At 42.4% G+C, this 24,995-nt stretch overlaps 1 protein-coding gene across 2 annotated transcripts in view; it reads left to right on the forward strand.

Moving 5' to 3' along the window:
• The window catches only part of immp2l (inner mitochondrial membrane peptidase subunit 2), a 168,982-nt gene that overhangs the window by 12,924 nt on the left and 131,063 nt on the right, over positions 1-24,995 (forward strand). For both annotated transcript variants that reach the window (XM_039001555.1, XM_039001554.1), the window contains exon 2: positions 19,705-19,842. In XM_039001555.1, coding sequence (XP_038857483.1) covers positions 19,708-19,842 — 135 coding nt within the window. In that variant the 5' untranslated portion in view covers positions 19,705-19,707. The remainder of the gene's footprint in view (positions 1-19,704; positions 19,843-24,995) is intronic.

A 24,995-nucleotide genomic window follows, 5' to 3' on the forward strand; every position in this document is an offset into this window, starting at 1 on the left:
TATGGGGCTTTGGTGACAAAACCGAAGGCACTGTGATAGACTGCATCCAATTTATTGAGTAGGGTATCGGAGGCTATTTTGTAAAGGACATCGCCGAAGTCGAGGATCGGTCGGATGGTCAGTTTTACAAGGGTATGTTTGGCAGCATGAGTGAAGGATGCTTTGTTGCGAAATAGGAAGCAAATTCTAGATTTAACTTTGGATTGGAGATGTTTGACGTGAGTCTGGAAGGAGAGTTTACAATCTAACCAGACACCTAGATTATGTGGACAACTACAAATACCTAAGTCAGAACCGTCCAGAGTAGTGATGTTGTACGGGCGGGCAGGTGCAGGCAGCGATCGGTTGAAGAGCATGCATTTAGTTTTACTTGTATTTAAGAGCAATTGGAGGCCACGGAAGGAGAGTTGTATGGCATTGAAGCTCGTCTGGAGGGTTGTTAACACAGTGTCCAAAGAAGAGCCAGAAGTATACAGAATGGCGTCGTCTGCGTAGAGGTGGATCAGAGACTCACCAGCAGCAAGAGCGACATCATTGATGTATACAGAGAAGAGAGTCGGTCCAAGAATTGAACCCTGTGGCACCCCCATAGAGACTGCCAGAGGCCCGGACAACAGGCCCTCCGATTTGACACACTGAACTCTATCAGAGAAGTAGTTGGTGAACCAGGCGAGGCAATCATTTGAGAAACCAAGGCTATTGAGTCTGCCGATGAGGATGTGGTGATTGACAGAGTCGAAAGCCTTGGCCAGGTCAATGAATACGGCTGCACAGATTTAGTTTCTTATCGATGGCGGTTAAGATATCGTTTAGGACCTTGAGCGTGGCTGAGGTGCACCCATGACCAGCTTTGAAACCAGATTGCATAGCGGAGAAGGTATGGTGGGATTCAAAATGGTCGGTAATCTGTTTGTTGACTTGGCTTTCGAAGACCTTAGAAAGGCAGGATAGGATAGATATAGGTCTGTAGCAGTTTTGGTCAAGAGTGTCCCCGCCTTTGAAGAGGGGGATGACCGCAGCTGCTTTCCAATCTTTGGGAATCTCAGACGACACGAAAGAGAGGTTGAACAGGCTAGTAATAGGGGTTGCAACAATTTCGGCAGATAATTTTAGAAAGGGTCCAGATTGTCTAGCCCAGCTGATTTGTAGGGGTCCAGATTTTGCAGGTCTTTCAGAAATCAGCTGACTGGATTTGGGAGAAGGAGAAATGCGGAAGGCTCGGAAAGCGGCGCAAATACTTACTCTGACAAAGTGGTGACACTGGAAAAGCAAGTCACCCGGCTATCGTCAGTCATGTAGAAGAGGTCAGCCTTCAACAAGGTGAGGGGGCTCCTACATCACTGTCTGGACACCAAGTTCGGCGTTCTCTACCCAACAGTGCTGAAGATCACTAATCCCTCCGGCGAGCAGAAGACATTCGTGGACCCAACAAGGGCCAAAGAATACATCGTCGCGCACCTACATCCACAGGAGAATAGGCGACATATGACTAACTAGCCATTTTAGGTCCATACTCTGGCCCTGCCCCTACTCTAGCCATATGGTGACATATTCTCACAAGGACAATATAGTTTGAATCGTATTTTATTTACAGTACATGGCACAATTAGCTTTTAAAACTAGCTGCGGCTGGACAGCCCCAGGGCTAGGTGGCACGGTACGAACTAGCCTAGTCACGTATACTTCCTTTTTTTATATATGCATAAGATACATGAGAGAACTGAGGTGGTTCCCTCCAGAATCCTTTCGCTATGTTTAAACTACATTATGTTGGCCCTGGATAGATCTCTACTGAGGTTCAGTTTAACATGGTAATATTTTGCTCTGGTCTAGGAGAGGTAGATGCAGCCTTCCAACAGGGGGAAGACCAGCATTGGGGTCCAAGGTTTTCTCCTGGGTATTTTAGTTTTTTAAATTTTCTTTATTTTCTTACACTGGCCATGTGATTGTACTAACATTCATTTCTAGGTTGGGGGCTCCCGAGTGGTGCAGTGGTCTAAGGCACTGCATCTCAATGCTAGAGCCGTCACTCCAGACACCCTGGTTCGTATCCAGGCTGTATCACAACCGGCCGTGATTGAGAGTCCCATAAGGCGGCGCAAAATTGGCCCAGCGTCGTCTGGGTTTGGCCGTTGTAGGCCGTAATTGTAAATAAGAATTTGTTCTTTACTGACTTGCTTAGTTAAATAAAGGTTAAATAAAGAAAAACTTTTTAAAAAAACAACATGAATGCCTAATTCACATACTCCAGGCTCCACTTGCTTTATCAGCTGGAACTTAAAAGGAATTAACCATGTGGTCAAGCGTAGCCGAGTTTATGCTCATCTTAAGTCTTTAAGTCCGGACATAATTTTTCTCCAAGACACCCATCTCCGGTCCAGCGACCATGATAAACTAAAGAGAGGATGGGTAGACCAAATACTTCACTCCAACTTTGGTGCTAAGGCCAGAGGGGCAGCCAGGAGCAATCTCACTGCTAAACAGTACTCATTTTTTTTCTCCAGTCCACTACTCATACTCTAGGATTTACTTTTTCCTGCTGGACAATATAATTATTCTAATAGCCAATATCACAGCATCATTATCTCAGACCATAGCCCTGTCCTGCTAGATATCCGCTTTCCGGGCACTACTACTATCCTGGAATGCCTTTAAAAATGACATATCTTTATACATACCAACTGCACCCGACGTGTCTCACTCTACTGCGTGGGAGTCGTTAAAAGCATATCTAAGGGGCCAAATTATTTCATACACGGCATATGACAATAAAGAGCGCACAAAACGCTTATGGGAGCTATCTCAACTCATTCTAGATGTGGACAACAGGTATGCCTCTTCTCTGACTCCTGAAGAGAGACTGCTACACCAATCATGATTTGGCAATCTTTCCACTAAACAAACGGAGCAGCTTCTGTTTAAGTCGAGTCAGACATTTTATGAACACGGAGAGAAAGCTGGCAAGTTGTTATCTCACCAGCTTCCACAATCCGCTGCAAGCAGCACCATACCTGAAATCTGTGTTGTTTCTGATTTAACGTCTACCAATACCAAACAAATCAACAATCAATTTAAGCAATTCTACTCTGCTCTTTACTCATCAGAGGCTCTTCCTGACACATCTTAGATGCATGCATTTCTAGACAATCTGGACATCCCGTCTCAATTCAAATGAACAAACTAACACGGATACCTGAATAAGTGATGATGAAGCTACTCTGGCGATCCAGTCCATGCAGAGCGGTAAAGCTCCTGGGCCTGATGGCTTCCCTATTAAGTTTTATAAACATTCTCTTCTAAACTATCCCCTATCCTCAGCTCAATGTACAATGAAATCCTTTCTAGTCAGAAACTGCCCCAGACACTTACCCAGGCGACTATTTTGGGTTTGCTTAAAAAGGACAAGAATCCCCTAGACTGTGGCTCATACAGCCCTATAAGCCTTTGTGCTGCGATTTATAAAATTCTCACTAATGTCCTCTCATGCCGTTTAGAGACAGTGATGCCTCATATAATTAACTCTAACCAAACCAGATTTATCTCAGGTAGGCAATTTTTCTATAATATGCGGTGGCTATTTAATGTTCTTTATTCTGCGCACTCAACTCGACAGCCAGAGGTCGTAATCTCTCTTGATGCTGAGAAGGCTTTCGACTGGGTTGATGGGAATATCTATTTACAGTACTAGAGAGATTTGGGTTTGGCCCGTCATTCCTTTCCTGGATTATGAATTTGTACTCGTCCCCAGTGGCTTCTGTTTGCAACAAAAATGTTACCTCCAGCTACTTCCCTCTCCACAGGGGGGCCAGGCAGGGTTGCTGTTTATCCCCTTTCCTATTTGATATGGCTATTGAGCCTCTTGCTATCACCCTGCGCCCGGAGGAGAGGTTTAAGGGAATACTAAAGGGCGACTAAAGACGGTCTTATTTTATACGTCTCTAACCCTGTGTAGTCTATACCCTATCTCTTGGACATGCTACAAGGTTTTGGAACATTCTCTGGTTATGTTAAACCTAACAAAAAGTGTGCTCCTCCCCATTAATCAGTTAGCAGAAGGTATTGGGTATGCCAATTTCCCATTTAAGGTGGAGCATCAGGTCTTTACTTATTTGGGGATAAAGGTGATGCTCATTTAAGGCTTTGTTTAAACATAAATTCAAAACACTCTTGGAGCCCACTAAGCAGGATTTCATTAGGTGGTCGTCTCTTCCCATTTCATTAGCAGGTCGCATTAATTGTGTTGATGACTGTACTACCTAGATTGTACTAAATCCAAATGATTCCCACTTTTTTGCCAAAGTCGATGTTCAAACAACTGGACAGCTACATTTCCAACTTCATTTGGAAAAAGTCAAATCCACGAATGAGAAAGTTATATCTAGAGAGACCTAAGCCCACAGGCGGACTGGGCCGTCCCAATCTTTTACACTACTACTGGTCAACAAATATATCTAAATGTGTTTATTGAGTTTCTACATTTGAAAACTAGGATGGTCCAACTTGGGCCATCATGGAGTTACAGTCAAGCCTTCCAACTTCTCCTGTCTCCCCACTGCCCATGAACCTAGGCACCCATGTTTTGAATCCCATTGTCAAGAACTCCCTTAAAATCTGGTTCCAATTCCAAAATCAATTTAGCCTTAAACAAGCAAGCTGCTTCTTTTTATTACATTTTTTAAATAAATGTTGGCCTTCTAGGCAGAGTTCCTCTGTCCAGTGTCTGTGTTCTTTTGCCCAACTTAATATTTTCGTTTTATTGGCCAGTCTGAGATACGGCTTTTTCTTTGCAACTCTGCCTAGAAGGCCAGCATCCCGGAGTCGCCTCTTCACTGTTGACGTTGAGACTGGTGTTTTGCGGGTACTATTTAATGAGGATTTGTGAGGTGTCTGTTTCTCAAACTAGACACACTTGCTCAGTTGTGCACCGGGGCCTCCCACTCCTCTTTCTATTCTGGTTAGAGACAGTTTGCACTGTTCTGTGAAGGGAGTAGTACACAGCGTTGTACTAGATCTTCAGTTTCTTGGCAATTTCTCACATGGAATAGCATTCATTTCTCAGAACAAGAATAGACTGAAAAGTTTCAGAAGAAAGTTATTTGTTTCTGGACATTTTGAGCATGTAATTGAACCCACAAATGCTGATGCTCCAGATACTCAACTAGCCTAAAGGGCCAGTTTTATTGCTTCTTTAAATCAGACCAACAGTTTTCAGCTGTGCTAACATAATTGCAAAAGGGTTTTCTAATGATCAATTAGCCTTTTAAAAAGATAAACTTGGATTAGCTAACTCAACGTGCCATTGGAACACAGAAGTGATGGTTGCTGATAATGTACGCCTATGTAGATATTCCATTAAAATAATCTGCCGTTTCCAGCTACAATAGTCATTTACAACATTAACAATGTCTACACTGTATTTCTGAACAAATTGATGTTTTTTTAATGAACAAAAAAATTGCTTTTGTTTCAAAAACAAGAACATTTCTAAGTGACACCAAACTTTTGAACGGTAAGTATTCAGACCCTTTACTCAGGACTTTGTTGAAGCACCTTTGGCAGCGATTACAGCCTTGCGTCTTCTTGGGTATGGCGCTACAAGCTTGGCACACCTGTATTTGGGGAGTTTCTCCCTTCTCTGGTCACAGATGCATAACAAAGGTAGGGGTACAGTATGGATCAGAAAACCAGTCAGTATCTGGTGTGACCACCATTTGCTTCATCTCCTTCGCATAGAGTTGATCAGGCTGTTGATTATGGCCTGTGGAAAGTTGTGCCACTCCTCTTCAATGGCTGTTCGAAGTTTCTGGATATTGTCGGGAAATGAAACACGCTGTCGTACATGTCGATCCAGAGCATACCAAACATGCTCAATGGGTGACATGTATGGTGAGTATGCAGGCCATGGAAGAACTGGGACATTTTCAGCTTCCAGGAATTGTGTATAGATCCTTGCGACATGGGGTGCATTATCATGCTGAAACATTAAGTTATGGTGGTGGATGAATGGCACGACAATGGGCTTCAGGATCTCGTCACGGTATCTCTGTGCATTCAAATTGCCAAATAGCGTTAAGATTTCCCTTCACTGAAACTAAGAGGCCTATCCCGAACCATGAAGGCCATTATACTGCCAATGTTTGTCTATGGAGATTGCATGACTGTGTGACCGATTTTATACACCTGTCAGAAATCATAACTGGCACGCAGATCGGTAGAAATGGTAGGATAAATTGTAAGCATCCCCAGATTTAAAACTCACGGGCCAACTATGGTCTTTACTGTAACACCCATTAAAAAAAATTGTGCAAGTGCGTGCACACACAGGTTCCATAGTTGTCCCCCCTGTGAAATTTAATGTCGCCGGCCCTGGGTTTCATGTGGCAGAGATGAACATCTCCATTAGAAACTTAGAAAGAGGGGAAATCTAAATATGCAACAACTAGGATGGGTTGTTAATAGGACTAGGATAATGCTTTTGGACAATGAAAGAAAGATTATATAAACCAGTAGAACAGGAGAGAAAATGTTGAAAATTTTTATTGGTTTCTAGCTTAGCTGTTGTTAGCTGCTGCGTGCTGCTCTACTCTGTCTCTCCCTCAGCTCCACTGCTGCAGCCTGCATCTGTGAGTGGCCTAGCGATAAGTCTCTACTCTGTCTCTCCCTCAGCTCCACTGCTGCAGCCTGCATCTTTGAGTGGCCTAGCGATAAGTCTCTACTCTCTCTCCCTCAGCTCCACTGCTGCAGCCTGCATCTTTGAGTGGCCTAGCGATAAGTCTCCACTCTGGCTTTTCATAGCTCACTCTGACTAGAGACAGAGCCATCATTAGTTGACGTTAAGCAGGCTACTTTCTAACTTTATAAACTCACTGTACATTACTGTTTTGGGCAAAATAATAATTCCGGTTTTAGGACTGACGAATTGTTTAATTCTGACACCAATTTAATTCCATGAAAGTATGCAAATTAACCTATAGACTTACATTTATTTTTGGCGGCTAACTGACTAACGGTTAACTGTTAACATCCCTAAGCTGAACAGAACAGTATGCCAGTGAAAGGGAGGACAAGTAAAGGTGAACCAAGTAAAGCCCTCCCGGCCAAACCCTCCCCTAACCCGGATGACGCTGGGCCAATTGTGCACCGCCCTATGCGACTCTCGATCACGGCCAGTTGTGATACACCCCGGGATCGAACCATGGTCTTTAGTGACGCCTTAGACCGCTGTGCCACTCGGGAGGCCCTAATACCTTTGAATACTTTTTCTGGTAGATGTTGTCTAAGACCCCTTTTCCATCTATTTGACCAGAAATCAAAGACTTAGCTTATTCCAAATGTTTTGGATGGAAAATGGTTGAAAAATGTATATATGTCTTCATTTAAAAGAAATATAGACTCTTAGCTTTCATTTGACTCTCAATTTGACATGCGCTTCACATGTTGGTGCTCATGGATCCTTTTAGATGGAAATGCCCCCATTTTACTTTCCATCATTTTGTGTATTTTTCAGAGTATGCGACACCAATTAGAAACTCTGTTTTCATAAGGCTTAGGCCTATGCTAGTTCCAATCTTAGTTCCAATGTATTTTTGGAAATGTTCAGACATGGGCTTCATAAACTGATTACTTGGGTAGCTACACTGTCATGACATTGTAACAACTACAGTCCATTGTCTTTTTCAGCAACAAAATCTCAGATGCCCGCTTTTACGGAGCAGCACAATAGAATAACATCACCAGATAAATGCTTGTTTATGATAACCTGTCTAGTGTATTGCCACAGCTTGTTACAGAGCTTGCTCCTGCACATTTGGGTATTGACATGAATACAAATGCTCAAAGAGAGATGTAGTGCGTTAACTCGTTTGTCACCGTGTCGACAGTATTAATGCATTTGCCTCAAGACTTGATAAAGGCTTTTTCCCTCAGTGGAGCTCAGTTTTTAATGTGCTTGAGTGCAGTTGTCACATCACAGTAAACAATGCCACGCTAAGGCACTCTGTGCACGATTGATAGGCCTACAGATAATACTGTAAAGGAAGATGTTTCGGGCCAGTGGCAGAAAACACAAAACCTATGGTGGAAAAGAACCAGGTGAGGTTTAGGGTGGTTGGTCATGGCTCAGTGTGGGGAGGAAAAGTTGATTCCCCATGCATTAGCCTATGTGCACTCACACACGCACACACATATGCTCACACACACACACACACACACACACACACACACAGTGTGTTACCTTGACATACCATCAGCCAACTCCGGTACCTCGGGCTATACCTCAATCTCTATAACCTCTGTCTCACCTTTCTTATTCTGACTCTTTCTTTGATACTGCATTCACGCTCTCTCCTCGCTCTGTAGTCTTGTCATGGCTGAATGGAGAAAACGCATGGGGACATTTTCAGTGAGTAACTAGACTTTTGGTTCCCAGATACCAGGTAATAGTATCCTAATGGGTTTACAGATCTATACTGTTTTACCCTATTGTCTAGTAGTGATGAGGGGAAAACATCTATGCAGTTACATATCGCATTTTTATAATTATAATTTTTTTGCTACTGAAGGTAGCGTTAGCTAGTCGGCTGTAACTGTGCCAAAACTCTGGTATTTTTCATCCAATAGCTTGTTCTCCGTCTTATTTTTAAATAGTGAGCCAACATATTTATTTCCCTGACTGATCAAAACTCGTTTACTCATGCTCTCTCTGCAGCAGACATAAAGTGAGCAATATACAGTTGAAGTCGGAAGTTTACATACACTTAGGTTGGAGTCATTAAAACTTGTTTTTCAACCACTCCACACATTTCTTGTTAACAAACTTTAGTTTTGGCAAGTCGGTTAGGACATCTACTTTGTGCAAGACACAAGTGATTTTTCCAATAATTGTTTACAGACAGATTATTTCACTTATAATTCACTGAATCACAATTCCAGTGGGTCAGAAGTTTACATACACTAAATTGACTGTGCCTTTAAACAGCTTGAAAAATTCCAGAAAAGGATGTCATGGCCTTAGAAGCTTCTGATATTCTAATTGACATCATTTGAGTCAATTGGAGGTGTACCTGTGGATGTATTTCAAGGCCTACCTTCAAACTCAGTGCCTCTTTGCTTGATATCATGGGAAAATCAAAAGAAATCAGCCAAGACATCAGAAAAAAAATTGTAGACCCCCACAAATCTGATTCATCCTTGGGAGCAATTTTCAAACGTCTGAAGATACCACGTTCATCTGTACAAACAATAGTACGCAAGTATAAACACCATGGGACCACGCAGCCATCATATCGCTCAGGAAAGAGACTCGTTCTTTGGTGCAAAAAGTGCAAATCAATCCCAGGACAACAGCAAAGGACCTTGTGAAGATGCTGTAGGAAACCGGTACAAAAGTATCTACATCCACAGTAAAACGAGTCCTATATCGACATAACCTGAAAGGTTGCTCAGCAAGGAAGAAGCCACTACTCCAAAACCGCCATAAAAAAGCGAGACTACGGTTTGCAACTGCACATGGGGACAAAGATTGTACTTTTTGGAGAAATGTCCTCTGGTCTGATGAAACAAAAATAGAACTGTTGGCCATAATGACCATCGTTATGTTTGGAGGAAAAAGGGGGACGCTTGCAAGCTGAAGAACACCATCCCAACCGTGAAGCACGGGGGTGGCAGCATCATGTTGTGGGGGTGCGTTGCTGCAGGAGGGACTGGTGCACTTCACAAAATAGATGGCATCATAAGGGAGGAAAATGATGTGGATATATTGAAGCAACACCTCAAGACATCAGTCAGGAAGTTAAAGCTTGGTCGCAAATGGGTCTTCCTAATGGACAATGACCCCAAGCATACTTCCAAAGTTGTGGCAAAATGGCTTAAGGACAACAAAGTCAAGGTATTGGAGTGCCCATCACAAAGCCCTGACCTCGTCCTACAGAAAATGTGTGGACAGAACTGAAAAAGGGTGTGCGAGCAAGGAGGCCTACAAATCTGACTCAGTTACACCAGCTCTGTGAGGAGGAATGGGCCAAAATTCACCCAACATATTGTGGGAAGCTTGTGGAAGGCTTTCCAAAACATTTGACGCAAGTTAAGCAATTTAAAGGCAATGCTACCAAATACTAATTGAGTGTAAGTAAACTTCTGACCCCCTGTGAATGTGATGAAAGAAATAACAGCGGAAATAAATAATTCTCTCTACTATTATTCTGACATTTCACATTGTTAAAATAAAGTGGTGATCCTAACTGACCTAAGGCAGGGAATTTTTACTAGGATTAAATGTCAGGAATTGTGAAAAACTGAGTTTAAATGTATTTGGCGAAGGTGTATGTAAACGTACGACTTCAACTGTATTTGGAACATCAAATTGCAAATAAAATCACAGTGTCGAATCGCAATACATATAGAATCGTGAGAATTGCAATACATATCGCATTGGCACCCAAGTATCGTGATGTCCCTGGCAATTCCCAGCCCTATTGGCTAGGGCTTGATATGAATCAATGAAAGGTTGTCAGTTACCATGAACACAACTCTGCAAGAAGTCAGCACAGGAGGAAAGCCGGCCTAATGCAGCACAGCTGCTCTGTGCCACCCTCACTGAAGCGCTCTATAGGCCTTATGCGATTCAATTTGTTTTTGATATGGATTATGTACTCTATTAATGTGCAGGAATGGCAATATGTTCATGTCAGGATGGATTGTTATGCTACAATGGATTTTCTGCCAACCATGCTGGAGTGCCTCTCCCTCTAGCACATGGTAACTGATGTCTTACAATATCCTATGGTGGGTTCGGAAAATAGATTACTGTGTTTAATAGGACGTAAAGAAAATATACAGGGGTGCGGAAATTGTTCATTTGTTTAGGGTAGATGCTGTAGGGCTCTGTGCTATGTGGGCAGGCTACATAATGTGTGTAGGCTACACACCCACTGGGCACCCCACGTCATTTCAATTTGGGAATTGGGTACTCTTTTTGCTCATCCATATATCGTCCATATATTTATAGATTCTTATTCCATTCCTTACTTAGATTTGTGTGTATTAGGTATTTGTTGTGGAATTGTTAGATATTACTTGATAGATATTGCTGCACTGTCGGAACTAGAAGCACAAAACCTTTGCTACACTCACAATAATGTCTGCTAACCGTGTGTGTGTGACCAATTTAAAATTTCATTTGATATTTGGTTGATCAATAAGATTACAACCTGTTTTCACCTCGTCAAAAAAACTGCCAAAATGTTGTTGAATTCCCAATGTGTTATCACTATGCTTTCAACCATCTAAAAGTACAACCAAATTCCAATAGAAAATCAATGTCAGATTTTTGGTTTAGATGTCACCTACAGTTGAAGTCGGAAGTTTACATACACTTAGGTTGGAGTCATTAAAAGCTTTTCAACCACTCCACAAATTTCTTGTTAACAAACTATAGTTTTGGCAAGTTGGTTAGGACATCTACTTTGTGAATGACACTTTCACAAAAAAAGTCATTTTCACAACAATTATTTGCAGACAGATTATTTCATAATTCACTATATCACAATTCCAGTGGGTCAGAAGTTAAACAGCTTGGAAAATTCCAGAAAATGATGTCATGGCTTTTGAAGCTTCTGATAGGCTAATTGAAATCATTTGAGTCAATTGGAGGTGTACCTGTGGATGTATTTCAAGGCCTACCTTCAAACTCTGTGCCTCTTTGCTTGACATCATGGGAAAATCAAAATAAATGAGCCAAGACCTCAGAAAAATAATTGTAGACCTCCACAAGTCTGGTTCATCCTTGGGAGCAATTTCCAAACGCCTGAAGGTACCACGTTCATCTGTACAAACAATAGTACGCAAGTATAAACACCATGGGACCATGCAGCCATCACACCGCTCAGGAAGGAGACGTGTTCTGTCTCCTAGAGATGAACGTACTATGGTGTGAAAAGTGTAAATCAATCCCAGAACAACAGCAAAGGACCTTGTGAAGATGCTGGAGGAAACAGGTACAAAAGTAAAACAAGTCCTATATCGACATAACCTGAAAGGCCACTCAGCAAGGAAGAAGCCACTGCTCCAAAACCTCCATAAAAAAAGCCAGACTACGGTTTGCAACTGTACATGGGGACAAAGATCATACTTTTTGGAGAAATGTCCTCTGGTCTGATGAAACACAAATATAACTGTTTGGCCATAATGACCATAGTTATGTTTGGAAGAAAAAGGGGGACGCTTGCAAGCCGAAAAACACCATTCCAAACATGAAGCACGGGGGTGGCAGCATCATGTTGTGGGGGTGCTTTGCTGCAGGAGGGACTGGTGCACTTCACAAAATAGATGGCATCATGAGGAAGGAAAATGATGTGGATATATTGAAGCAACATCTCAAAACATCAGTCAGGAAGTTAAAGCTTGGTCGCAAATGGGTCTTCCAAGTGGACAATGACCCCAAGCATACTTCCAAAGTTGTGGCAAAATGGCTTAAGGACAACAAAGTCAAGGCATTGGAGTGGCCATCACAAAGCCCTGACCTCAATCCTATTGAAAATGTATGGGCAGAACTGAAAAAGCGTGTGTGGGCAAGGAGGTCTACAAACCTGACTCAGTTACACCAGCTCCTTCAGGAGGAATGGGCCAAAATTCACCCAACTTTTTTTGGGAAGCTTGTGGAAGGCTACCCAAAACGTTTGACCCATGTTAAACAATGTAAACTTCTGACCCACTGTGAATGTGATGAAAGAAATAAAAGCTGAAATGAATGATTCTCTCTACTATTATTCAGACGTTTCACATTCTTAAAATAAAGTGGTGATCCTAACTGACCTAAGACAGGTACATTTTACTAGGATTAAATGTCAGGAATGGTGGAAAACCTGAGTTCAAATGTATTTGGCTAAGGTGTATGTAAACTTCCAACTCAACTGTAAATGAGTTATCACTGTGCGGTGAACCGTCTAAAAGGACACAAGTTCAAATGGGAAAACAATGTCAGATATTGTTTTATTTGTACACCAACTTAATTGCGTTATCACTGTGCTTCATCTAATAGCACAACCAAATGACCTGGATTGCAGATGAGATTACATTAAAGTACATGGTGCAAGTAGTCAATGCCTTTACAGATTATTATAGCATTTGTGAAGATTCCCACAGACCTGTGTAACCGATGTGAAATGGCTAGCTAGTTAGCGGTGGTGCGCGCTAATAGCGTTTCAATCGGTGACGTCACTTGCTTTGAGACCTTGAAGTAGTGGTTCCCCTTGCTCTGCAAGGGCCGTGGCTTTTGTGGAGCGATGGGTAACGATGCTTCGTGGGTGACTGTTGTTGATGTGTGCAGAGGGTCCCTGGTTCGCGCCCCGGGTCGGGGCGAGGGGACGGACTAAAGTTAAACTTAACTTGCAGAGCAAGGGGAACCACTACTTCAAGGTCTCAGAGCAAGTGACGTCACCGATTGAAAGGCTATTAGCGCGCACCATCGTTAACCATTTCACATCCGTTACACTTGCGACCTTTGCATGTTATCTTGAACATGCACGCTTTCTATGATTACATAAGAATACATTTGTTACAGTAACCTCAATGTGGCCATGATGTGTTACTCATTTTAAGTTCGAATAAATACTGTAACATTATTTTGTAACATAGCCTTAAAGGAAAGGTTCACCCATTTTTGAATGCTATATTGTTTTTGTGCATGTTCTATCGATTCCCTGTGTCATTTCATGTTTTCACGTGTATCTGAGATATTGGCTTTCAAGCAGGCAGAAATCCGGACGGTATGACGTAGTACTGTGATAAAGCCGCTCTCACTACACTGGAAGTTAATAGGAATATGACTTTAAGATCGCAAAGACATCTATTATACATGTCAGATTTCAAAACTCGGGATGACGTCTTCTCTCCAATGAGCCATTGGTCAAATGTTTGCGATATACCTACCTCTAGAAATGTGTAATTTAACGGAGGTTCTAGCACATTTTTCCTATTTGTCTGCCTCTTGAGTCCAGGGTGCATTGCATGGTGCCGTTGCCAGATATATTCTAGAAAGGAGATAGGAATCCAATGAATAAAGGAATGTGTAACGCCCCACCCAGCAGACTGTCGATCTATCGCGTTCACTTTGTCATGCTGCGTCACATGGTTGCAAAGCTAATCGTCACGCAATATCTTCTCAAAGTCAGTGTATATGTCGACGTGCCTATTTTCCTCGAAAGTATGTAATGTCACGATTCCTAAACTTTACGATACTACAGATAGCAAGTTAATTATCTCACATCTCGGAAAATATTTGCACTTCTTGTTGACAAAATTGATGCTAATGTAGGGATTTTGACCTAGTGCCCAATAGACTCCCCTCCACTCCTTGAAGGAGAGCGCACCTTGACCCAGAATTGCCCAGAATGCATTGCCCATTGACGTAGCATGGGCAATGTTTCCCATCTCCTCAAAAGTCTATCTGCCATTGCGAATGTTAGACTACTCTGTGAGGCACATCAATCTGCATTTTGAATATGGTGACGTTGTAGACTCTAGTGCAGTTTGTTTAGGCAATTCTACAGCTAAGTTACTTGCTGATGTTGTCTTTGGTATTATTGTGTATACCTACATTTGCTAGCTAGCCAGCCCATAGAGAGAGCATTGCATTGTGGATTTTGTAGATGACTTAAGCTACAACAGATATTCCGAATGATTTTCCATGTTGCTACCAACTTTATTATAACACCAAAATGAAACATTTGTTCGCAAAAATATTGTAAATGAAAGGAAGAGTAGTTTTGGGTGTTTTTAATTTAAAAAAATTATTGTAGACTATTTACTGTATTACAAAGGTAATATTGAGTTTGGTTGTATTTGGTTGACAACTCAACCAAATATCAACATTTAAAGGATATGGATCTACTGCTTGGATAGTTCCATCTGAGCCACAGGCTTAATCACATTCTTTAACTTTTTTATTTTAGGTTGAGATGGAGAATTGAATCGAGCATTTTTACTGTATTGTAAAAGGGATATTGAATATTTTTTTGGTTGTCAATGCAACCAAATATCAATGTTTGAAGCAGATGTATCTTCTGCTTGGATAGTTCCATCTGTGCCATTGAGTCTGGCTATAATTCAGTTTGTCTACAAATTAATAATTCCCATGTTGGATTCACACCTCCATTTCAACCAAGCATGTAAGTTAAAGAATGTGAATGAATCAAATCAAACTTTAAATGCACATTAAATACAGTCCTATTCTTTAACTTAGATTTTTGTTTGAGATGGAGATGTGAATCCAACATATTTGGTATTAACTTGTAAATTCCATTTCAAATCAACCAAAGGTTGGAATCCTAGGCCAATAGGGACTGTCTATATCATATTTTATGTAAGGTTTGTCTGTTAAAAATTGGTTACCATGATGACAAACTCCTGTGGTTGAAATTTCACAAAACAGTTTTGTAAAATTGATTACTTATTTTCCATGTAAATTTCCAAATTACGTTGAAACAACGTTGATTTAACCAATGTGTGCCAAGTGAGTTTTGTCAGTGTGTGTGTTTCCTCAGCCCTGTGTGAGTGCTATGGGTGCAGGTTGACTCCACCTGCTCTGTGCTTGGCCTTTTTAAAGCTGCAATATGTGACTTTTTGGGTGACCTGACCAAATTCACATAGAAATATGAGTTACAGATCTGTCATTCTCATTGACAGCAAGTCTAAGAAGCTGTAGATCTGTTCTGTGTACGCTATTTCTATGCTTTCATTCTTACGTTTCGTTTTTGCGTCTTAAACTTTCGTTTTTGTACACCAGCTTCAAACAGCTGAAAATACAATAGTTTTGGTTATGGGAAATATATTTCACAGCAGTTTAGATGGTACAATGATTCTCTACACCATAGTTTCTTGTTTTGTCACAAACTGAAATTAGGCGAACTTAGAATTTTAGCAACCAGGAAATGGCGTAGAGATTTCTGCATAGTGCATCTTTAATTAGCTTCATTACAGCAGGTTGACTCGGGCTGGAGCAGAGCAGTCATGGGGCCAGAGGCTGAGAGGATGTGTGATGCAGGTTGGCCTTAATTGGCTAGGCGGTTGTGTCCTTGGGCGGATCTTGTTCTGTCCGGGTCTACTTATGTCCTGTTCTCCTCTATTGAAAGGCAGTCACATTCATTAACACTGTTTAGGCTACTTTTTGCACATTCAACCAACTAGCCCAAAAGGTTGATGTAACACTACTGCAGGAAGTTGAAATAACAAGGAAAGTATGTTGAAACAATATTGTTGACAATTTTTGCCAGCCATTGGAAAACAATATTTGCACGGAGGGTTGTTATTGTTTCAAAGCAATAGCCACTAGTGTTGTCATGATACCAGCATTTTGATTTCGAAACCGATACACTAAATCTGGTATTTTTCCATATAGAGACACCCTATGTTTGACTAAAATCAACAATATATAGGCTACTTTGCCTACACATTTCTAAAGAGTGAGCCAGAGATTAATACATCTTAACCAGAAGAAGAAAAAAAACGATCCATACCCGACCCTCCTCCTTTCGCTGCCTGCTGCTGCTGGCCATCACAGATCCTGCCGTTATGCTCTGGAAGTTTCCGGTAATAGGCTACACCAGCTTTCGGCAACCTTTTCCATTTGGAGTGCCAAGTAATCGTACCATTTCTTTCTACTGATCTGCATGCCAGTTATGATTTTCATATGCACATTTTGTGGAACAGGTTCATTTAATTTATAATAAAGTCTCTAATAAAGTGGTTAATCAGAATTCTATCTAATTGAAAATTATACTTTTAGATTTGTAACTTCTATTGCCTTTGCCAATATGTAAAAATAGCCTACATGAAGCCAACAAATAATAATATTTTAGCCCACAGGTAGAAAATAACCATATATTTTTAAAATAAATATCCTATACATCGCATGGCCTATCTGCAAGGTACTTGAAACATTGTATCAACTACACTGCTCAAAAAAATAAAGGGAACACTAAAATAACACATCCTAGATCTGAATGAATTAAATATTCTTATTAAATACTTTTTTCTTTACATAGTTGAATGTGCTGACAACAAAATCACACAAAAATGATCAATGGAAATCAAATTTATCAACCCATGGAGGTCTGGATTTGGAGTCACACTGAAAATTAAAGTGGAAAACCACACTACAGGCTGATCCAACTTTGATGTAATGTCCTTAAAACAAGTCAAAATGAGGCTCAGTAGTGTGTGTGGCCTCCACGTGCCTGTATGACCTCCCTACAACGCCTGGGCATGCTCCTGATGAGGTGGCGGGATCTCCTCCCAGACCTGGACTAAAGCATCCGCCAACTCCTGGACAGTCTGTGGTGCAACGTGGCGTTGGTGGATGGAGCGAGACATGATGTCCCAGATGTGCTCAATTGGATTCAGGTCTGGGGAACGGGCGGGCCTGTCCATAGCATCAATGCCTTCCTCTTGCAGGAACTGCTGACACACTCCAGCCACATGAGGTCTAGCATTGTCTTGCATTAGGAGGAACCCAGGGCCAACCGCACCGCACTGTGAAGAGCACAGGGCGCCAGTGGCGAATTTGCCAATCTTGGTGTTCTCTGGCAAATGCCAAACGTCCTGCACGGTACGGTGTTGGGCTGTAAGCACAACCCCACCTGTGGACGTCAGGCCCTCATACCACCCTCATGGAGTCTGTTTCTGACCGTTTGAGCAGACACATGCACATTTGTGGCCTGCTGGAGGTCATTTTGCAGGGCTCTGGCAGTGCTCCTCCTGCTCCTCCTTGCACAAAGGCGGAGGTAGCGGTCCTGCTGCTGGGTTGTTGCCCTCCTACGGCCTCCTCCACGTCTCCTGATGTACTGGCCTGTCTCCTGGTAGCGCCTCCATGCTCTGGACACTACGCTGACAGACACAGCAAACCTTCTTGCCACAGCTCGCATTGATGTGCCATCCTGGATGAGCTGCACTACCTGAGCCACTTGTGTGGGTTGTAGACTCCGTCTCATGCTACCACTAGAGGGAAAGCACCGCCAGCATTCAAAAGTGACCAAAACATCAGCCAGGAAGCATAGGAACTGAGAAGTGGTCTGTGGTCACCACCTGCAGAACCACTCCTTTATTGGGGGTGTCTTGCTAATTGCCTATAATTTCCACCTGTTGTCTATTCCATTTGCACAGCAGCATGTGAAATGTATTGTCAATCAGTGTTGCTTCCTAAGTGGACAGTTTGATTTCACAGAAGTGTGATTGACTTGGAGTTACATTGTGTTGTTTAAGTGTTCTCTTTATTTTTTTGAGCAGTGTATTAACTTGGGTCCAAGGCCAGGTAGCCTAGACCTAGTTCTATGCGTAATCAGGCACGCCGTGTCCTTACTCATAAATGGAATGAGATAAACCAAACTTAGGTTGTGAGCTCTGCAAACGTGTCCGCTCCTACAATGACAACGGTAAGACTGTAATAAAAATATATTGAATTAACATAAATGACCATAACAAACATTGTAGATGACAAATTATGGTAATTAACGCTAAATGTAATACTGGTGTGCCATCCCTGTGGCCTCCGCAATGGATTAGTCCAATCAGACAGGCGTGAATCAGACAGGTGTCTCATGTGCCAAATATATATTTATATTTTTATATATTTGCCTCTGCTAGACTAAGAATATCTCAGTTGACCAACAGCCTATCGACCAGTCGACTAAATGGGGTCAGCCCTAAGTTCAATATCAATACATTATCATTTTATGATGTCAATATTTTTCAGAGACATCCATGTATGCATTAATTCATAAATTATACAATCAACTTGACTTTGGTTTAAACAATCTAACTACATAACAACATAATGGTAAACATTTATTTGAAAGGTAAATCTCTATTGATAAACTTTGTAAATCAACAAAAGTTAGCCTGCAAAGTTGGAAGCTACCGGTATCTTTTTGCATTGTGAAGTCTTCTAGCTTGTATGGACATTGTTTTGCGAACAGTAATTAACCGTTTTAATTAATTAATTTCTACATGCCGTGTCGGATTCAAATGTGTTATCTTCTGTGCAGCATGAGTGGGGAGCTAACATGACGCAGCCCAGACTCCCAGTGCAGGCTAGCAATGGGTAAGTGGAGCAGGTACGGTGCACGCTATAGTAAGGGATCGGTTGCGCTGGCAGACAGGCTTGATCCGTGAGACACATTGACAGAAGTACAGAAAGTCAACAACAACAACAAAAAAAAAAATATATATATATATAGTACCCGAGACGTTATTCATGTTCTAGTACCGAAGTTTCGGTATAACGTGCAACACTAAGGATAGGTAAGGACATGCTACAGTACCACCAAGGAATATTTGATGCACCTCTGAAGCATAAACTTTTTAAAGTATCTCACGAACACAATCAGTAACAACAAAGTTTGAGTATCTGCCTGGTGGTTGTGTTATTTAAAGCCACTGATGCATTAGCCTGTCTAGGGTCTTTGGTCTGTCACTCTGTTATTTCACACTTGTCTTGCTGTCCTGCTGTCGTTTTTGAGAACAGAGGGCAGAGAAGGATGAGAAATGCCTGCATGCAATATGTGTTCTCTCTGAGTGAGAAATTACTGAAATGACATTCTGTTCTTGCCAATACAAACTCCCTACTATCTGATTCTCCATTTGCTGTTGCATGCTGAGTTCTTATGGCTGTGTTCCAATTATGATGGCTGAACTGTGTTCTCCTGTCCCTAGGTGATGGCTCAGCAGGCCGGGGCTGGGCGCAGGTATATCCGGGCGTTTGTGAGCGGCTTCTTCGTGGCAGTGCCCGTAACTGTCACTGTTCTGGACCGCTTTGCCTATGTAGCACGAGTAGAAGGAGCCTCAATGCAGGTGAGACACATGCTTTCTGCTTTCTCCATCAATTCCTTCTGATCTTGTTGTACTTTTTCAAAGCCCCACTTTCCTTTTGTAACAGAGTTAATTGCATCTCGGTATCTACTGTATCATACAGTAAAGAGAGGGAGAGGTTCTATTGAATGGAATAAATTGGCCTTACCTCACCCCACAATTCAAATACCTATACCACAGAAGACATTTAGCCTTGCTCAGATTCAGAAGCCATACAATACAACAGAAGTCATACTTCATGGCCTGGGTTGACACTTGGCGTGATGAAATACATCAAATGCATCTCACATCTTTGCTCACATTAAGAAAACATACATAAACACTTGTTTTAAACCTCTATGCTTAATGCACGTTCATCTTTCATTCTGCTGTCAAACAGAGTTAATCTGGTATACATCTGTAGCTATATAGGCATCAAGGTAAGTCAGTCGGGCAACTGAGACCCATTGGTTTCACCTCATTGGCTGGGGCTTGTCCTCCCTGTTGACAGTGTTGGATGGCAGTTTAGCTTCTTGTGAATGGTTGACTAGAGAATCTATACAGCGTGATATAGTTTCGTTTGTACCATCCCATGTGACGTAATTAGCATCCAAGTATATTTACATGGTTTTCTAAGTAAGTAAGAAAGAAAGAAATGTAACAACAAATGTTTGTCTGAAGAAGATCGTTATTGATCTGCCTCCTCTCCTCCCATACTACTAATTAGTAAGTCCATACGTTCAGATACTGAACGCTGTTTACATTGTTGGAGTCGTTAGGATTTCGCTATGTTCTAGTTGTGTAGACAGACAGTTGCCTCACTTTGCCTCTCCTCCTACAAGACCGTGATAGTTTAAACAAGAATCCTTTCAAAACCCTTGCGTTGTCTTGCCTAAGGCTGCAGTGCTCACAAGATTGAATTGTTGACCAGACAATCTTATTTGATCTAACTTTCCTTGTCTCCTGTGTTGTTTTTTTCTCTCGGTTTTTATTAATTCTAGGGTGCTTTCAAGCTAGCAAGATAAACGTCTTTGAAACAATACAGCATGTAATATGGTAAAATATGACAAGTGAAAATGATAACGTATCCAACTGTAACAGATACATTCTGTGGCTGGCAGCACTCGTATGGGATATTTATTTTCAGCAGACGGATAAGAGATATTCTGTCAATTACCCCGGCAAGCGTGAAATGGCCTGTGCACATCCTGTTTAATGAATCATTCTTCCTGTGTCATGTCACCCGCTGCTTGGAGTGGGGTTTCGTCACACACTAGCTCTTCGATAAAGTGACACAAACTAAGTTGTAAGAATGAATTATTTCTGTGGGGGGATTTCACAGACTATAGGCGTACTACACTGTATACGATAGAGTTAGTCACGGTTGTTGAGAAACCCTCTTGTGTTTCCCATTGAGGGTGAAATAGTTCATTTTGTGGACTCACTGGGTAAAGAGAAAATTATACTGGGTCATGTTCACAAGGTACAAACCTGAGGGAAACTGGAAGGTACTAAACTTGTCCAACCCTGATGTACTCTGTGAGGTACTGTAGGAGTTATGTGCATCATCTTGTTTGTGTTGTTGTTTAGATTATTGACCTCTGTACTGACCCTTGCCCCGAGACATGACTGTAGACCTCTATGGCGTCAGACTCTATAGTTAGTTAGCCTACAGCTGCGTCTCAGGGCAACCGTTCCACTCCAATAGATTTTAAAGGTATGACATGTGTTTCATCCATATCTGTCGGTATGAATCTGTAGGCACAGGAAGACATTCAAACATATATAAAATGGCGCCGGAAGAAATGGCAGCAGTTTAACAGGCGCCCAACTAATTGTGCTATTATGTGTTTTCTTTGCGTTATTTGTAATTTATTTTGTACAAAATGTTTCTGCAACTGTATCTTACGGCAAAAAAGAGCTTCTGGATATCAGGACAGCGATCACTCACCTCGGATTAGACAAAGATTTTTTCTTCAACAAGCAGGACTCACAGAACATTCTCCTAACACCTGACAAGGCCAACATCCCAGTTATTTGCAAGAGGAAGAGACACAGGTACAGAGGACACAGAGCGGGGCGCCTCGTTAGGATTTGCAGGAGGCGAGTGGGAAAGCTGCCGTTGCACGTTGGCGAGTAATATTTACGGTAATCATTGGACAATAAATTAGACGAGATACGATCACGAATATCCTACCAACGGGACATCAAAAACTGTCATATCCTATGTTTCACGGAATCGTGGCTGAATGATGACATGGATATTCAGCTAGCGGGATATACACTGCACCGGCAAGATAGAACAGCACACTCTGGTAAGACGAGGGGGGGCGGTCAGTGCATATTTGTAAACAACAGCTGGTGCACGAAATCTAAGGAAGTCTCTAGATTTTGCTCGCCTGAAGTAGAGTATCTTGTGATTAAATTGCAGACCACACTACTTGCCTAGAGAGTTTTCAGCTATACTTTTTGTGGCTGTTTATTTACCACCACAGACGGATCCTGGCACTAAGACCACACTCAGTCAGCTGTATAAGGAAATAAGCAAACAAGAAACCGCTCACCCAGAGGCGGCGCTCCAAGTAGCCGGATACTTTAATGCAGGGAAACTTAAATCAGTTCTATCTAATTTCTATCAACATGTTAAATGTGCAACCAGAGAGAGAGAAATTCTAGATCACCTGTACTCCACACGCAGAGACGCGTACAAAGCTCTCCCTCGCCCTCCATTTAGTAAATCCGACCATAATTCTATCCTTCTGATTCCTGCTTACAAGCAAAAATTAAAGCAGGAAGCACCAGTGACTCGGTCTATAAAAAAAGTGGTCAGTTGAAGCAGATGCTAAACTACAGAACTGTTTTGCTATCACAGACTGGAACATGTTCCGGCATTCTTCCGATGGCATTGATGAGTTCACATCAGTCACTGGCTATATCAAGAAGTGCATCGAGGACATCGTCCACACAGTGACTGTACGTACATACCCCAACCAGAAGCCATGGATTACAGGCAACATTCACACTGAGCTAAAGGGTACAGCTGCTGCTTTCAAGGTGTGGGACTCTTACCCGGAAGCTTATAAGAAATCCCGCTATGCCCTCCGACGAACCATCAAACAGGCAAAGCGTCAATACAGTGCTAAGATTGAATCGTATTACACCAGCTCCGATGCTCGTCTTATGTCGCAGGGCTTGCAAACTATTACAGACTACATAGGGAAGCACAGCCACGAGCTGCCCAGTGACACGAGTCTACCAGACGAGCTAAATCACTTCTATGCTCGCTTTGAGGCAAGCAACACTGAAGCATGCATGAGAGCATCAGCTGTTCCGGATGACTGTGTGATCACGCTCTCCGTAGCCGACGTGAGTAAGACCGTTAAGTAGGTCAACATTCACAAGGCTGCGGAGCCAGACGGATTACCAGGACGTGTGCTCCTGGCATGTGCTGACCAACTGACAGGTGTCTTCACTGACATTTTCAACATGTCCCTGATTGAGTCTGTAATACCAACATGTTTCAAGCAGACCACCATAGTCCCTGTGCCCAAGAACACGAAGGCAACCTGCCTAAATTACTACAGACCCGTAGCACTCAGGTCCGTAGCCATGAAGTGTTTTGAATACCGCCCAAACAGATCCACAGATGATGCAATCTCTATTGCGCTCCACACTGCCCTTTCCCACCTGGACAAAAGGAACACCTATGTGAGAATGCTATTCATTGACTACAGCTCAGCGTTCAACACCATATTACCCTCAAAGCTCATCACTAAGCTAAGGATCCTGGGACTAAACACCTCCCTCTGCAACTGGATCCTGGACTTCCTGACGGGCCGCCCCCAGGTGGTGAGGGTAGGTAGCAACACATCTGCCACGCTGATCCTCAACATTGGAGCCCCCCCAGGGATGCGTGTTCAGTCCCCTCCTGTACTCCCTGTTCACCCACGACTGCATGGCCAGGCACGACTCCAACACCATCATTAAGTTTGCAGACGACACAACAGTGGTTGGCCTGATCACCGACAACGACGAGACAGCCTACAGAGAGGAGGTCAGGGTCCTTGCCGGGTGGTGACAGAATAACAACCTATCCCTCAACATAACCATGACTAAGGAGATTATTGTGGACTACAGGAAAAGGAGGAACGAGCACGCCCCCATTCTCATCGACGGGGCTGTAGTGGAGCAAGTTGAGAGCTTCAAGTTCCTTGGTGTCCACATCACCAACAAACTAGAATGGTCCACACCAAGACAGTTGTGAAGAGGGCACGACAAAGCCTATTCCCCCTCAGGAAACTAAAAATATTTGGCATGGGTCCTCAGATCCTCAAAAGGTTCTACAGATGCAACATCAAGAGCACCCTGACTGGTTGCATCACTGCCTGGTACGGCAATTGATCACCCTCCGATCGCAAGGCACTACAGAGGGTAGTGCGTACGGCCCAGTACATCACTGGGGCTAAGCTGCCTGCCATCCAGGACCTCTGCACCAGGCGAAGGCCCTAAAAAGACAGACTGGTCTCTCTACTACCGCACGGCAAGTGGTACCGTAGTGCCAAGTCTAGGACAAAAAGGCTTCTCAACAGTTTTTACCCCCAAGCCATAAGATTTCTGAACAGGTAGTCAAATGGCTACCCTGACTATTTGCATTGTGTGCCTCCCCCAACCTCTCTTTTACGCTACTGCTACTCTCTGTTTATCATATGTGCATAGTCACTTTAACTATACATTCATGTACATACAGTTGACGTCGGAAGTTTACATATACTTTAGGTAAGAGTCATTGAAACTTTTTTTTTCAACCATTCCGCAAATTTCTTGTTAACAAACTATAGTTTTTGCAAGTCGGTTAGGACATCTACTTTGTGCATGACACAAGTAATTTTTCCAACAATTCTTTGCACACAGATTATTTCACTTATAATTCACTGTATCACTATTCCAGTGGGTCAGAAGTGTACACACACTAAGTTGACTGTGCCTTTTAAACAGCTTGGAAAATTCCAGAAAATGATGTCATGGCTTTAGAAGCTTCTGATAGGCTAATTGACATAATTTGAGTCATTTGGAGGTGTACCTGTGGATGTATTTCAAGGCCTACCTTCAAACTCAGTGCCTCTTTGCTTGACATCATAGGAAAATCAAAAGAAATC

This window comes from Salvelinus namaycush, chromosome 9 (genome assembly GCF_016432855.1).
Source record: "Salvelinus namaycush isolate Seneca chromosome 9, SaNama_1.0, whole genome shotgun sequence".
Taxonomy (NCBI): domain Eukaryota; kingdom Metazoa; phylum Chordata; class Actinopteri; order Salmoniformes; family Salmonidae; genus Salvelinus; species Salvelinus namaycush.